The 14,849-nt window shown below is 38.8% G+C and overlaps 1 protein-coding gene across 1 annotated transcript in view; it reads right to left on the bottom strand.

Annotated features, from left to right (window-relative positions):
* The window catches only part of LOC106882527 (uncharacterized), a 100,415-nt gene that overhangs the window by 9,565 nt on the left and 76,001 nt on the right, over positions 1 to 14,849 (bottom strand). The window contains exons 34-37 of the mRNA XM_052965891.1: positions 13,093 to 13,216; positions 10,703 to 10,847; positions 4,463 to 4,526; positions 448 to 824 (exon numbers count right to left, since the gene is read on the bottom strand). Of these exons, the coding sequence (XP_052821851.1) occupies positions 448 to 824; positions 4,463 to 4,526; positions 10,703 to 10,847; positions 13,093 to 13,216 (710 nt within the window). The remainder of the gene's footprint in view (positions 1 to 447; positions 825 to 4,462; positions 4,527 to 10,702; positions 10,848 to 13,092; positions 13,217 to 14,849) is intronic.

Here is a 14,849-nt window from a genome sequence, read left to right as displayed (position 1 = left end):
TGTCTCGTTTCTCATTGTGTTTAACGTTTTTTTTAATGTCCTGTACCCATATATGCATGTATGTATACATATAGATGTAGGTATGTACATATATGTATGGATATATGCATATAATTACATATTATCTCTCTCTCTCTCTCTCTATATATATATATAGGTATGTTGGTGCAAACAGGAGAAATAGAACTCAAAGTATGAGTGTATGTATATTTTACACCCACCCACATACATATGCACACACACACACACACACACACACACACACACGCACGCGCACACATGCACACACAGTAGAGTTGGTATTTATGATGATGTCTACCCTAAGGTGGTGTCGATACTGGTTGTGTCGCTAGATGTGATGTTTGTGATTATCCTCATCATGATAATTTTGGTGTCATGATGATTTTGGTGGTGGTAAGAATGAAAAAAGTACTTAATTTCACTTACTTTGGCTGCTGTTCATAGTTTTCTCTTCCTCTTGATTCCATGCACACTTGCAGATGAGATGTCTGATATATTTCTCGTTTATACAGTAAAATAAGAAGATAAGGAGACTTTGTAAGAGGTTGAATATACTGAAGAGCTTGTCGAACACTTCGGCTGCTTCATCAAAAGCTAAGAATGTTAATAACCATGAGAATCTGAGCAGGAACAATAGGAAAAACACACAAATGAAGCTAAGAAAAGCTGTTCTTTTCTGTTCTTGTATGGTGTGTCTTCGCATAATTTTCTGTATAAGAAAACTGAAGATAATATGGAAGATGCACACTATCACCACAGGTGTCAGGAAAGTAATGTAAAAAGTTGTCTTGGATAACCAACAGCTACAAAGAAATAGAAAATCAATTAAGAAAGGAAACTTACCAAATATTCACTTAATAAACTGATAAATCAAAGAGGCATTATGGGGATGTGATTTTCATCCAAAATGAAAGAAGACATTTCATTACTGGTTGTACATTGTTATCTAAGACATCTATCAATTATTTCACAAGGGAAATACATACACACACACATACATGAATACATGAATACATACATACACACATACATACATACATACATACATACATACAAACAAAAAAAGAAGATGGTAACATTGACATGATGTGAAGCTTCTCTTGGACTCATAATTGTCACATTACATCCCACTTTGATGGCTATGCATTTGCAATCGTTAAATACCTAATCAACAAAAGAGACAGTGAAACCCTTGGAGTTCCATGATGCAACTGTGAATATAGATCATGTCACATTTCTGTGGAAGGCATCACACATATGATTAGCAGCTGCCCAAAATTGTCATCAAGGTACTACTTCCTTATGGGACATGACATTGACTCAAAAACAATATAAAATGCCATTTGGAAAAGGACTGTCCTGGAATAAATATAGAGAATCCCCCTGTTATTGAATACATACACAAATACCATTGCAAAGAATACTGGTGGAAAATTCCCATCAAAACATCTATCAACTGTAAATATAGCAGGCCAGATATTGTTTGGGAGAGCCTAGAGAAAATATGTACAGTCAAGAGGTTAGCTGTCCTGCTGATGAGAATATCTCCTTGAAAATCAAAATTAAAGAAGATAACTATGGACAACTGCTTCAAAACCTCCAGCTTTTATATCCGGATCACAAATTCACATTTATACCAATAATAATTGAAGCATTTGGATTTGTAAGTAAATGCCTAACTGTTTGTCTGGATAAGCATGGATTTTCAGTAAAAGAAATCAACTATCTGATTCACACATTACAAATACAATCTGTAAGTGGAACAGTAAAATTATGCAAGACTTTTCTTAGGTTTAAAATGCGATATTGCTTTTGTTATCTACATGCTAAATATGGTGCTTTGTATCTTTGTTAGAAACCAGCTCCTTCTTCAGAGGAATAATTTAAATGATTAAATACAGAAGAGACATACATACATACATACATACATACATGTCACACTTGCATCCTCGTTACACAAGAAAAGCCATTGCCAAGAAGACTTACTGAAATGATTCCTGATTGTTTCCATGTGATGCCCTTATATGACTTTTAAGCCCGGCCAAGCTTTTATACATTTTATTATATACTAGACAACTGTGCTGGCTGGCAGGAGAAACAGGTGCCACCATATGCACTCCCTTAAAATGTCTTTTTAGATCTCCAACTGAGAGGTACACCCTTCCACATTTTATACACGTTCTGTTATGAATTTTAATAGTCACATCATTGTTTATCATGGGTCGATTTCTATGAGAATTTTGATGGCTCACCAGGCCTGCATGACTCAAACACCTCCGCCCACAAACCACACATATAGAAAGCAACACTCTCACTTTCCACAGGTTCCCCTTTCTAAGCCCCCTCTCAATTCTCTCATACTTCACTCTCTCCCTCTCAAACCTTAAACAACCATCATGCACTATCTTCTTCCATCCATCACGGTCTTGTGCCTCCCTCTCACAATTACATACATACATGCATACATACATACATGCATGCATACATACACACACACATACACACACACACATACATACATACATACATACATACATACATACATACATACATACATGAGCAAGGTTGTTGCCAGTGCCGCTGGACTAGCTCCTGTGCAGGTGGCATGTAAAAAAACACCATTTTGAGTGTGGCTGTTGCCAGTACCGTGTGACTGGCCCTTGTGCTAGTGGCACGTAAAAGCACCCACTACACTCTTGGAGTGGTTGGCGTTAGGAAGGGCATACAACTGTAGAAACTCTGCTAGATCAGATTGGAGCCTGGTGCAGCCTTCTGGTTCACCAGACCTCAGTCAAATTGTCCAACCCATGCTAGTGTGGAAAACGGACGTTAAATGATGATGATGATGATAATTACTATAGAGCCTTGAATACTCAGAAGTGATGAAATAGTAACTTATCAGCCTTTGAGGCTGTCACCTAATTATATGACTGTTTCCTCATTGACACTTGCAATGATAAAAGAGAAGCTAGTTGTTTGTTGTAACAAATTTCAATAGCTTATGTGTCAAATATTCCTAATATTATTGTAAAAATACAAGAAAAATAATAATTAGTAATCAATGCAATCTTTTGTATCGTACTCTTTACTCTTTTACTCTTTTACTTGTTTCAGTCTTTTGACTGTGGCCATGCTGGAGCACTGCCTTTATAGTCGAGCAAATCGACCCCAGAGCTTATTCTTCGTAAGCCTAGTACTTATTCTACCGTTCCCTTTTGCCGAACTGCTAAGTTACAGGGACATAAACACACCACCATCAGTTGTCAAGCGATGTTGGGGGGACAAACACAGACACACACACAAACATATACACACACATACATATATATATACATATATACGACGGGCTTCCAAATCTACTCACGAGGCTTTGGTCGGCCTGAGGCTATAGTAGAAGACACTTGCCTAAGATGCCACGCAGTGTGACTGAACCCGGAACCATGTGGTTGGTAAGCAAGCTACTTACTACACAGCCACTCCTACGCCCATGTAAATAATTAAGTTGAAAAATGTATGATGCTTTGTTTTATTCTTATATGTTGATTGTATTCATGTTTGAAGTTATCTGTCAATAGACATGGTTCCAGGTTCAGTCCCACTGCATGGCACCTTGGGCAAGTGTCTTCTACTATAGCCTCGGGCCGTCCAAAGCCTTGTGAGTGTAGACAGAAACTGAAACAAGGTGGCGAGCTGGCAGAAACGTTAGCACGCCGGGTGAAATGCTTTGCAGTATTTCGTCTGCCGTTATGTTCTGAGTTCAAATTCCGCCGAGGTCGACTTTGCCTTTCATCCTTTCAGGGTCGATAAATTAAGTACCAGTTACACACTGGGGTCAATCTAATCGACTTAATCCCTTTGTCTGTCCTTGTTTGTCCCCTCTGTGTTTAGCCCCTTGTGGGCAATAAAGAAATAAGAAACTGAAAGAAGCCAGTTGTACATATGTATATACATATGTATGTGAGTGTATATATGTCTGTGTGTCTGTGTTTGTCCCCTCACCACATCGCTTGACAATCGATGCTGGTATGTTTATGTCCCTGTAACCTAGCGGTTTGGCAAATGAGACCGATAGAAAAAGTACTAGGCTTACAAAGAATAAGTCCTGGGGGTCGATTTGCTCGACTGTAAAGGCGGTGCTCCAGCATGACCACAGTCAAATGACTGAAACAAGTAAAAGAGTAAAAGAGATATTTATGATTTCTTATTGAGTGGAAAGGAGGGACAAATGTGATCTTTGAGACCCATGTTTCTCAAAAAAAACAAAAAAATACATTAACAATGTTAGTGAAGTAGGATCACTATCAACAGCGAAGGTCATGACTTTAGCGTGATGGTAGCTTATCCATTATTTTATAGTTTTTCAAAATATAAATGAGTCTAGAAAAATATTAATTTTGAAGATCAGAGAAAAAAGAGGTAAACGAAACTGCGAAATACTTACACTTGTGCAACTCTGATGTAATTGTTTGTGAAGTTAACTGCCAGAGTAATGAGAGCTGGAAGACCTGACAATAATATTTACAGAAACGAATATGAATCTTTAGATATTAATTAACATTTGAAATCATAAATACATGATATGTGAATTGATTTAGTTTAGTATGTTTTTGTCCAGAAAATTGTCTAGTTATAGGCGTAGGAGTGGCTGTGTGGTAAGTAACTTGCTTACCAACCACTTGTTTCCGGGTTCAGTCCCACTGCGTGGCACCTTGGGCAAGTGTCTTCTACTATAGCCTCGGGCCGACCAAAGCCTTGTGAGTGGATTTGGTAGACGGAAACATGACAGAAGCCCGTCATATATATGTATATGTATATATATGTATGTGTGTTTGTGTGTCTGTCTTTGCTCCCCCACCATCGCTTGACAACCAATGCTGGTGTGTTTACGTCCCCGTAACTTAGCGGTTCGGCAAAAGTGACCGATAGAATAAGTACTAGGCTTACAAAGAATAAGTTCTGGGGTCAATTTGCTCGAGTAAAGGCGGTGCTCCAGCATGGCCACCCTCAAATGACTGAAACAAGTAAAAGAGTAGTTCAAAAGGAATCAATATTTTATTTCCTACCACACACAATTCACTTCTTGCCATTTACTTCTTTAGTTTCTAGAAATAGCTACGACTAATATACTATTTCGATCCTATCAATTATATGTTTCAGAGGGCTGCAAAAAGTGAAAAATCATGGAAGTTCTGGACACCGGTAAGAAGACAGAATGACATGGATGACAACAGGAATTCACCCTCCTCGACTATTATTTGGTGAAAGTGCATAACGGGTAACTATTGGGTTCCTTCTGGAGACAAGATGAGACAGAAGTAGCAGGACAGTCATCTTTTCACTCAGGATTTAACGCTCCTGGTTTTGTAAACTTGGATTTTACTGTGAAACAGATCTGTAATCTAAGTTTGGGTTGTTTTAAGCAACAAAATTTTAATTTCTAGTTTCAAAAGTATCTTTAAAGATGGTAGGATCGATAATGGTGTAGAGCAGTGGTTCCCAAATTTTTTCAGACTGCCACCCCCTTGGCACCCATACCACATTCCTAGTGTCTCTCCCCAACACTCACCACCGCAAACACAAACCTCTTTCAGCTACAAATTCAAAACAAGTGTATTTCACAAATAAACTTAACCCATTGCTTTGTTGCTTTTACAACATGAAAGAGTAAATTTACATCTCACTTGTAAATACCGTAAATCCTTGAGTATAATCCGCACCTTTTTCCCAAAATTTAAAGGTCAAATTTTCTAATGCGTACTATATACGAGGATAAAAATGAAACATATTTTCTAAGCAAAATTTTCTAAGTGATAAATATGTAAAGGCAATTTACTTAATAATTATTTTTCACTGACGTTATTACAGTTATTTCTTTATTTTCTGCAAACAAAGTGCACAAAAATCTACATGTTTGCATTATGTTATATATACAATAATAATAAAGGACACTACCGTATATATGTTTACAAACCAAGGATGTTATATAGACCTCCTTGACTCAAGTTAGAGAAGGGGTGTGTATTATATACAAGGCTTAGGTTTTTCAGAGGTACAGTCCCCTAGAAATCCCCTGCGTGTTATACTCAAGGGCAGACTATACTCGAAGATTTACGGTACTTTATTTTCATATTTTTAATGCGATGGATATATATTGTGCAGGGATACTAGCTTCTCAACATCTGGCTGAAAGGTCCTAAAACGTAGTCGTAGGTCATCACATTTAATAATTTTCAGTCTGCACTGAAGCTCTACTCTACAAAATATGATGTTGGGATAGCAATAGAGTACATTTTGGCTTTGTTCTTCAGTGCAGGGTAGCAGTCAAGAATGTGTTTTTGTAATCAAAATTCTTGATGTGATTTTTTAAACTTTGGCTTCAGCTCAGTGTCATCATCATCATCATCATCATCATTTAACATCCGCTTTCCATGCTAGCATGGGTTGGACGATTTGACTGGGGACTGGTGAACCAGATGGCTACACCAGACTCCAGTCTGATCTGGCAGAGTTTCTACAGCTGGATACCCTTCCTAACGCCAACCACTCCGAGAGTGTAGTGGGTGCTTTTTACATACCACCGGCACGAGGGCCAGTCCGGTGGTACTGGCAATGGCCATACTCAAATGGTGTTTTTTACATGCCACCTGCACAGGAGCCAGTCCAATGTTTTGTTCACATGCCACCAGCTCAAGTGCCAGTAAAGCGAAGCTGGAAAAGATCGTGCTCAAATGGTGCTTTTTACGTACCACTGGCACAGAAGCAAGACCACTGCTCTGGCAGTGATCCTGCTCGGATGGTGCTGTTAGCGCTCCACTGGCACGGGTGCCAGTCATCGAATTTGGTTCAGTTTCGATCTCACTTGCCCCAACAGGTCTTCGCAAGCTGAGTTTAGTGCCCAATGAAGGAAGGTTGGCATGGGTGCCAGTCAACGAATTTGGTTCAATTTTCAATTTCGATTTCACTTGCCTCAACAGGTCTTGTCATTTAACTTTAAGTGAAACCAGCTCTTCCTCCACTATTCTTGTTTCCTCGTTGCTGATATCTTGGTAATGTAACTAAAAGTAGTATCCTGAAACCTATCAGACATGTCTCAGTACAGCTCATCCAGGTGTGAACAATCTACTTGAATGCCATCTTCTGGTGTGCACTTTTCCTTCTCCAATTCAGAGAGGCTCCGAAACTGGAGGCTTATGTTACATTTGAATTGTTGGTTTTACTTTGATAAGGTTTAACCTAATTTCCTTGCAGTTGCAAGTTAACTTCATTGAACTTTGTGAATATATCTGCCATATAAGCAATGCCATACTTGATATTTCTTGGTTCATCACAAAGAACAGAATAAGACAGTTCTATATTTAAGAGATGAGGAATTATGTACATTATTTACATTATTTACATTTGATAGATATTTGTGTCAACAACAAACAAGATGAGGACAAATATCCATCAAATGTAAATGATGTAAATAATCTAAATAATGAACAGAATAAGAGTCTCAACAACTGAATGCAACAACTGTTTTAAAAAGGGAATAGAAACTTCCAGGCAGTTTCCCTTTGACAGCCATTGAATTTCTGTGTGCAACAACAAATGTTCATCATCATCATCATCATCATCATTTAACGTCTGCTTTCCATGCTAGCATGGGTTGGATGATTTGACTGAGGACTGGCAAATCAGATGGCTGCACCAGGCTCCAATCTGATTTGGCAGAATTTCTACAGCTGGATGCCCTTCCTAACACCAACCACTCCGAGAGTGTAGTGGGTGCTTTTACGTGCCACTGGCACGAAGGCCAGTCAGGCGGTACTGGCAATGACCATGCTCAAAATTGGTGTATTTTATGTGCCACCTGCACAGGAGCCAGTCCAGCGGCACTGGCAACGACCTTGCTCGAATGTCTTTTCACGTGCCACCGGCACAAGTGCCAGGAAGGCGACGCTGGTAACGATCACGCTCAAATGGTGCTATTTACGTGCCACTGGCACGGAAGCCAGACAGCTGCTCTGGCAACGATCACGCTTGGATGGTGCTCTTAGCGCTCCACTGGTACAAGTGCCATCACGATTTCGCTTTCACTTGTCCCAACGGGTCTTTGCAAGCCGAGTTTAGTGTCCAGTGAAGGAGACGTTGGCATGGGTGCCAGTCGTCGAATTTAGTTCGATTTCGATTTCACTTGCCTCAACAGGTCTTCGCAAGCGAAATTTAGTGTCCAATGAAGGAAAGGTACGTATAAGTGGGCTGACTACATCCCTGAAAGAGGCCTTGGATTATGGTCTCACTTGGCTTGCTGGATCTTCTCATGCACAGCATATTTCCAAAGGTCTCGGTCACAAGTCATTGCCTCGGTGAGGCCTAATGTTCGAAGGTTGTGCTTCACCACCTCATCCCAGGTCTTCCTGGGTCTACCTCTTCCACAGGTTCCCTCAACCAAATCTTTATCATTGTCAGTACAGAGGAGTTGAAACTGAGGAATTGTAAGCATGTGTGTTCATTTTATTAACTGCTGTGATAACAGTGCTCATTGATTTGTTATTGCAGCCAGATGTTGCCTGAAGATTGTAGAGTGTGCACTAAACATGCTAGGTATAACTTTTACAATAAACTGATAAAGCTGCAATGACAACCTACCATCGATGGTGTCCCTTCTATTGCTCAAACACAAAATATTGATTCCTCTTGTGTATCTGTTTCTAGTTGTCTTACAAATTATTACTCTTGAACAAAACATTAATCTTTGACGAAGCAAACATAAGCAAGAAATATACTTTTACTGCTTGGCAAGGAGAACTAATCTAACTGCAAGCTAAGTTTGGAGGTTCTAAGTAGGTTGCACTATTAATTTTCAATGCTATAATATTCCACATTTTGAAACATTTGTAGTATGCATTGTTAGAGAAAAAATTTCATACATCCATTTCATTTTGATTTTCACAATTAAAATCTGGAAACCCTACCACCAAAAAATGATAGCCTTTTGAAAAATTTTTTCTGAAAGAATACGAATTATAAATTTTCAAAATGTTGAAAAAATACATGATGAAAAAATGTCATATGTTCAGTGTTGTATGCTTTTTGTCTTTTTGGGAAATTCTCTTGTGAATTTTATGACCAGCTTTATTAGAGAACTTTTGTTTTTTTAAAATTTATTTTGCCGCCTTACTGGCATTTGTGCCGGTGGCACGTGAAAAGACATTCGAGCAAGGTCGCTGCCAGGGCCGCTGGACTGGCTCCCGTGCAGGTGGCACGTAAAATACACCATTTTGAGCGTGGCCGTTGCCAGTACCACCTGACTGGCCTTCGTACCGGTGGCACATAAAAGCACCCACTACACTCTCAGAGTGGTTGGCGTTAGGAAGGGCATCCAGCTGTAGAAACTCTGCCAAATCAGATTGGAGCCTGGTGTAGCCATCTGGTTCACCAGTCCTCAGTCAAATCGTCCAACCCATGCTAGCATGGAAAGCGGACGTTAAACGATGATGATGATGTTCTTTAAGTTAGTTTTACTAAACACTATTTTTTAAACTTGAGTGTACCATTGAAAAATAGATACTAGCAATGCCATCCATAACTCCCTTATTGCCCTATTTTATTCCAGCGCCCACCCCACCAGATCTTTCCACTGTCTCTGGATCTTTCCACTGCCTCAAGGGGATGGTACCACCTACTTTTGGAACCACTGAAGGGGATTCGTGATATAGAGCACCTTCCTGAGATATTTTACAGCAGTGATTGATTGTCAATACTTTCTGCAACATCAGAACAGAATAACAAGATCGAGAAAAATAAATTGAACTCTTACTAGGCAACATTCACTGAGATAATGTCAAAGAACATGGTTTACAATGTTTAGTTAGTGTCCCGAGTTCAAATCCCATCAAAGTTAACTTTTTCTTCAACATTTTTGGTTCAATGAAATGAATACAAATGAGTGATATTCTGGGTTTGAATCATTCAAGTGAACTTTTTCCCATCAACTAACATTCAAGTACAAATATTAAACACAAAGAAATGTGTGTGTGTGTGCGTGTGTGTGTGTGCGTGTGTGAGATAGAGAGATGGTGTGTGTGCGTGAGAGAGAGAGAGATGGTGTATGTGTGTGTGTGTGTGTGAGAGAGAGAGAGAGATGGTGTGTGTGTGTATGTGAGAGAGAGAGAGATGGTGTATGTGTGTGTGTGTGTGTGAGAGAGAGATGGTGTGTGTGAGAGAGAGAGATGGTGCATGTATGTGTGTGTGTGAGAGAGAGACAAAGAGAGATGGTGTATATGTGTGTGTGAGAGAGAAAGAGAGAGCGAGGGATGGTGTGTGTGTATGTGTGTGTGAGAGAGATGGTGTATGTGTGTGTGAGAGAGAGAGATGGTGTGTGTGTGTGTGAGAGAGAGAGATGGTGTGTGTGTGTGTGAGAGAGAGAGAGAGAGAGAGATGGTGTATGTGTGTGTGTGAGAGAGAGATGGTGTATGTGTGTGAGAGAGAGATGGTGTGTGTGTGTGTGTGAGAGAGAGAGAGAGAGAGAGAGAGATGGTGTATGTGTGTGTGTGTGTGAGAGAGAGAGAGAGAGAGAGAGAGAGAGAGAGAGAGAGAGAGATAGAGAAAGAGAGAGATGGTGTATGTGTGTGTGTGTGAGAGAGAGAGAGATAAAGTGTCCTGAAGATAGAAAACTGAAGATAGAAATTATACTTACCCCAGGCCAAAATTGAACTCACGATCATAAAATATTTTTCGTAGCTTTCCCCTTCAGTAACCAAAACTATATAAGCATGAAAAACTTTGATACCCATCCACATGACAGTTGCTATAAGGGAGTAGTGTAACAGAGCAGCCACTGCCTTGAATGACAACAACAACAATAAAAGTTTTTAACATTGACATGTTTGGCTTCAAATATATATATTGCATTTGAGGGGTAGGGGTGGAGGTGGAGTCAACTATATTGATATCAGTATTAGTTTTATATTTTATAGTCTTGAATCCAGAAAGTCGAAAATTAAAAGAGAACCTTCTGAAATTTCATCACAGAACATGGGAACACATATTTCAGTACAGCAAAGATGATATCATTCCGTTAATGTGGGAATGCAAGTTGCCCTCGTTTAAATTTTTGAATTTGAATTTCAAAAATTTTGAATTTCTATGTTTCACTTTTCATTTTGTACTCGACAAAAACAGGCAAGCTGTCGAAAATATTGTTCAAACAAATAAAATATCTATTGTAATTGTATTGTGCTCTTCGTATTGTCTAATTACCTTTGTGAGGAGTTACGTTAATCCTTTTAAACTTATAATGGTGATAACAACAACAACAACAACAACAACAATAGTAATGATAATTTCAAATTTTGGTACAAGGCCCCAAAGAGATGAAGGCAAGATTGATCTCAGCAGATTTAAACTCAGAATGTAAGGATGGATGAAACCTTGGAAATTTTGGTCTCACTGATGGCTTTCACATCCAAACCCAGTTATCTGAGGCCATTGAGCAGGCAACTCTGCTTCCAGAATGACCCCAATCCACATGCATTTATACATTCCATTCTCGGGGCCACCGTGTTGGCTAAAAGATAATGAGGAGAAAAGGAAACAGACTACTTAACTATTTCGTGGTACCAGTAACCAAATGACTTGGTCTCCATAGGCTTTTGAGCTTCCTTAGGGAAATCCTTTAGAAGCCTACAGTTGGCCCTTTCATTTGGACTTCACAGAACATCAGGGAAATCCTCCCTCAGTATTTTGTATGTCACCAAGTCCAATTTTATTATTTTCAAATTTTGTGGCTCTTTAGAAGTGCTGGTCATGATAACTTATCCCTCTATTTCAGCATTTTCCTTATGTGCTATAAAGAGCATCAGCCTTTTGTTTGTATTCCTAACCACCAAAATGTTTGGACTGGAGATGTTTTGTTTATATTGTGTTTGTGTATCAGTCTACTGTGTTTTTTTTTTTCAGTTGAGATGTGTATTATTGTTGCTGGTGGTGGTGGTGGTGGATTTGTCATGGACTTGTCCAATATGGATGTGGTTTCCATGATGTCACAGTTGTGTGGCTTGTTCGGTGCTGATGCATCTTTTAAAAACTTCTATGTCTATTTTTTTTATATGCTAGGTTGCCTCATAAGATGGTATTCCATATTGGGAATATCTGATGCAGGAGGAAGTTGAAGTATGTTTGCGTGTGTCTAACTCCATGTGTTTGAAAAAGCTGGAGAGCGAGGGAAAGTAACAACGATGTAGTTTGGTTGAATATTTTCCTATGGTGTGGGGCAAGAGGTTAGTCAACTACATCATCCCCAATATTTGACTGGTATGCTATTTATGAACCCTGGAGGGATGAAAAGAATCAATTTGCATTTCATCCTTCCGGGGTTGATAAATTTAAGTTCCAGTCAAGTGGTGAAGTCAATGTAATCTTTGAAAATTTCTGGCTTTGTACCAAAATTTGAAACAACAACAACAATAAATATTTGCTGTCCTATTAGATAGAATGGTTTAAAGAGATACAACAAATTTCAAAGAATGTTGAATAGGAACCTAACAGAGACATGTTGAAGGGCTACATAGAGGTGAGGGTAAGATGGAGAACATGAAACAAAATGCAATTCCACAAGTTAAAAAAGGATCATTTATTACATGGTATTTCCAATTATAAAAATGGATGTCATCATTTGACAATAAATGAAAGAACACAAGGATGATCAATGCAAACATTAACCCTTTTGATGCCAACCTGGCTGAAACCACCTCTGGCTGTAGTGCAAATGTCTTGTTTTCAAAAGTTCTGAATTAAAATTTTCCAACACACCTTAGTCACAAATTATGTTCCTAACACTAGCTTAATGATAACTAAGTTATTTTACTAGATTCTTTGTTAAATTTAGAATTAATTGAAAGAAACGTGGAGCATCTCAGTAGAAATATGGTAACAACAGGGTTAAATGTAACATTCAGGATGTAAATTTAACATTTATTGATACAATTTTGAATTTTGATGGATTAAATCTATTTGAAGTAAAAGACTGTTGAACATGATATTTAATATAAGAAAAATATCTACTTGCTAAAATATGCTTCCACTTACCTTACAAGCAGCTGTTGTTTTTAAGGCATAAGGCTGCATCCCAATGAGGAAGATGATATTAACAACAGCTAATGAAATGCACAGGCTTATCAAAATCTTTGATGCCAAACATCTCCGCAGCTTTCTGAATAACAGAAAAAGAAATGAAAATATACACACACACACAAAAGTGGTGAGCTGGCAGAAATGTTAGCACACCGGGCAAAATACTTAGCGGTATTTCATCTCTCTTTACGTACTGAGTTCAAATTCTGTCAAGGTCAAGTTTGCCTTTCATCCTTTCGGGGTCAATAAATTAAGTAATATAATATTAATAACCTATAAAGATCTAAACTTGCTAGCCACTCTATTATTATGATTATTATTATTAATAATATTAAGGATACTTATTTAAATTTATATATTACTAGTTCACGTTAGGTTCATTTTTGAATGATGTGTAATGTGATGAATATTTCAGAAATAGATGCCATAGTGTTAGGTCCATCTGATGAGCTAAAGTATGTTTTACATACAGAAAGTGAAATCAATTGATCCTGGAATATACATTACTTACTTTTGTATTCAATGTAAGGTAAGCCTATTTCTGTTATGTTTATAGCATCATCATCATCCTCCTCCTCATCATCATCATCATCTTTCTTTAATGTCCGCTTTCCATGCTAGCATGGGTTGGACGATTTGACTGAGGACTGGTGAACCGGATGGCTGCACCAGGCTCCAATCTGGTCTGGCAGAGTTTCTACAGCTGTATGCCCTTCCTAACGCCAACCACTCCGAGAGTGTAGTGGGTGCTTTTACGTGCCACTGGTACGAGGGCCAGTCACACGGTACTGGCAACGGCCACACTCAAAATGGTGTTTTTTATGTGCCAGTCCAGCGGCACTGGCAACGACCTCGCTCAAATGATTTTCTAACGTGCCACCATCACAAGTGCCAGTAAGGCGACGCTGGTAACAATCACACTCAAATGGTACTATTTATGGGCCACTGGCACGGAAGCCAGACAGCTGCTCTGGCAATGATCACGCTCGGACAGTGTTATTAGTGCTCCACTGGCACAGGTGCCAGTCATCGAATATGGTTGAATTACGATTTCGATTTCACTTGACCCAACAGTTCTTCGCAAGCAGAGTTTAGAGTCCAATGAAGGAAAGGTTGGCATGGGTGCCAGTTGTCGAATTTGGTTCGATTTCGATTCCACCATGTGTATTTTTATAGTGAGCAAATTGTGGTTTCAGAAAGATATCTCTGTTATGCAAGTGATATTTTAATACCCTTCTGTATTTGTGTGTGTGTGTGTGTGTGTGTGTGTGTGTGCGTGTGTGCGTGTGTATATATATATATGTATATATATATATATGTAAGGGAACGACCGTGCGAACTCAAAAAGGAGAAATGGTGACGAATGGAAAAACAGAGGACTCCTTTTATTTAAACGCGTCACACGGTCGAACACAAAATAGATATATATCGAAGATGATGATATGTTATGATATGTTATGCGACGATAACATAGATGACCAGTAATGAAAGACCACAACCGTATTAGATGAATAACAGAGATATTTATTGTAGCGTTAAAGATGTATGTCTGTGTGAGAGTGTGAATGCGACATATAATAATATAATCAAAGACAGGCCGTCATACAAAGAAAAGTGTGTATGTGAGTGATACATGTGTGTATGAGAAATATTACAGCAGAGAAAAAGAGAGTCAATAACACGTGAACAATTATACCAGTTCTTGGGTACAC

The sequence above is a fragment of the Octopus bimaculoides genome, chromosome 2 (assembly GCF_001194135.2).
Source record: "Octopus bimaculoides isolate UCB-OBI-ISO-001 chromosome 2, ASM119413v2, whole genome shotgun sequence".
Classification (NCBI taxonomy): Eukaryota; Metazoa; Mollusca; class Cephalopoda; order Octopoda; family Octopodidae; genus Octopus; species Octopus bimaculoides.
The sequence above is the reverse complement of the archived record's forward strand: the minus strand, read 5'-3'. Positions and strand labels throughout refer to the sequence as shown.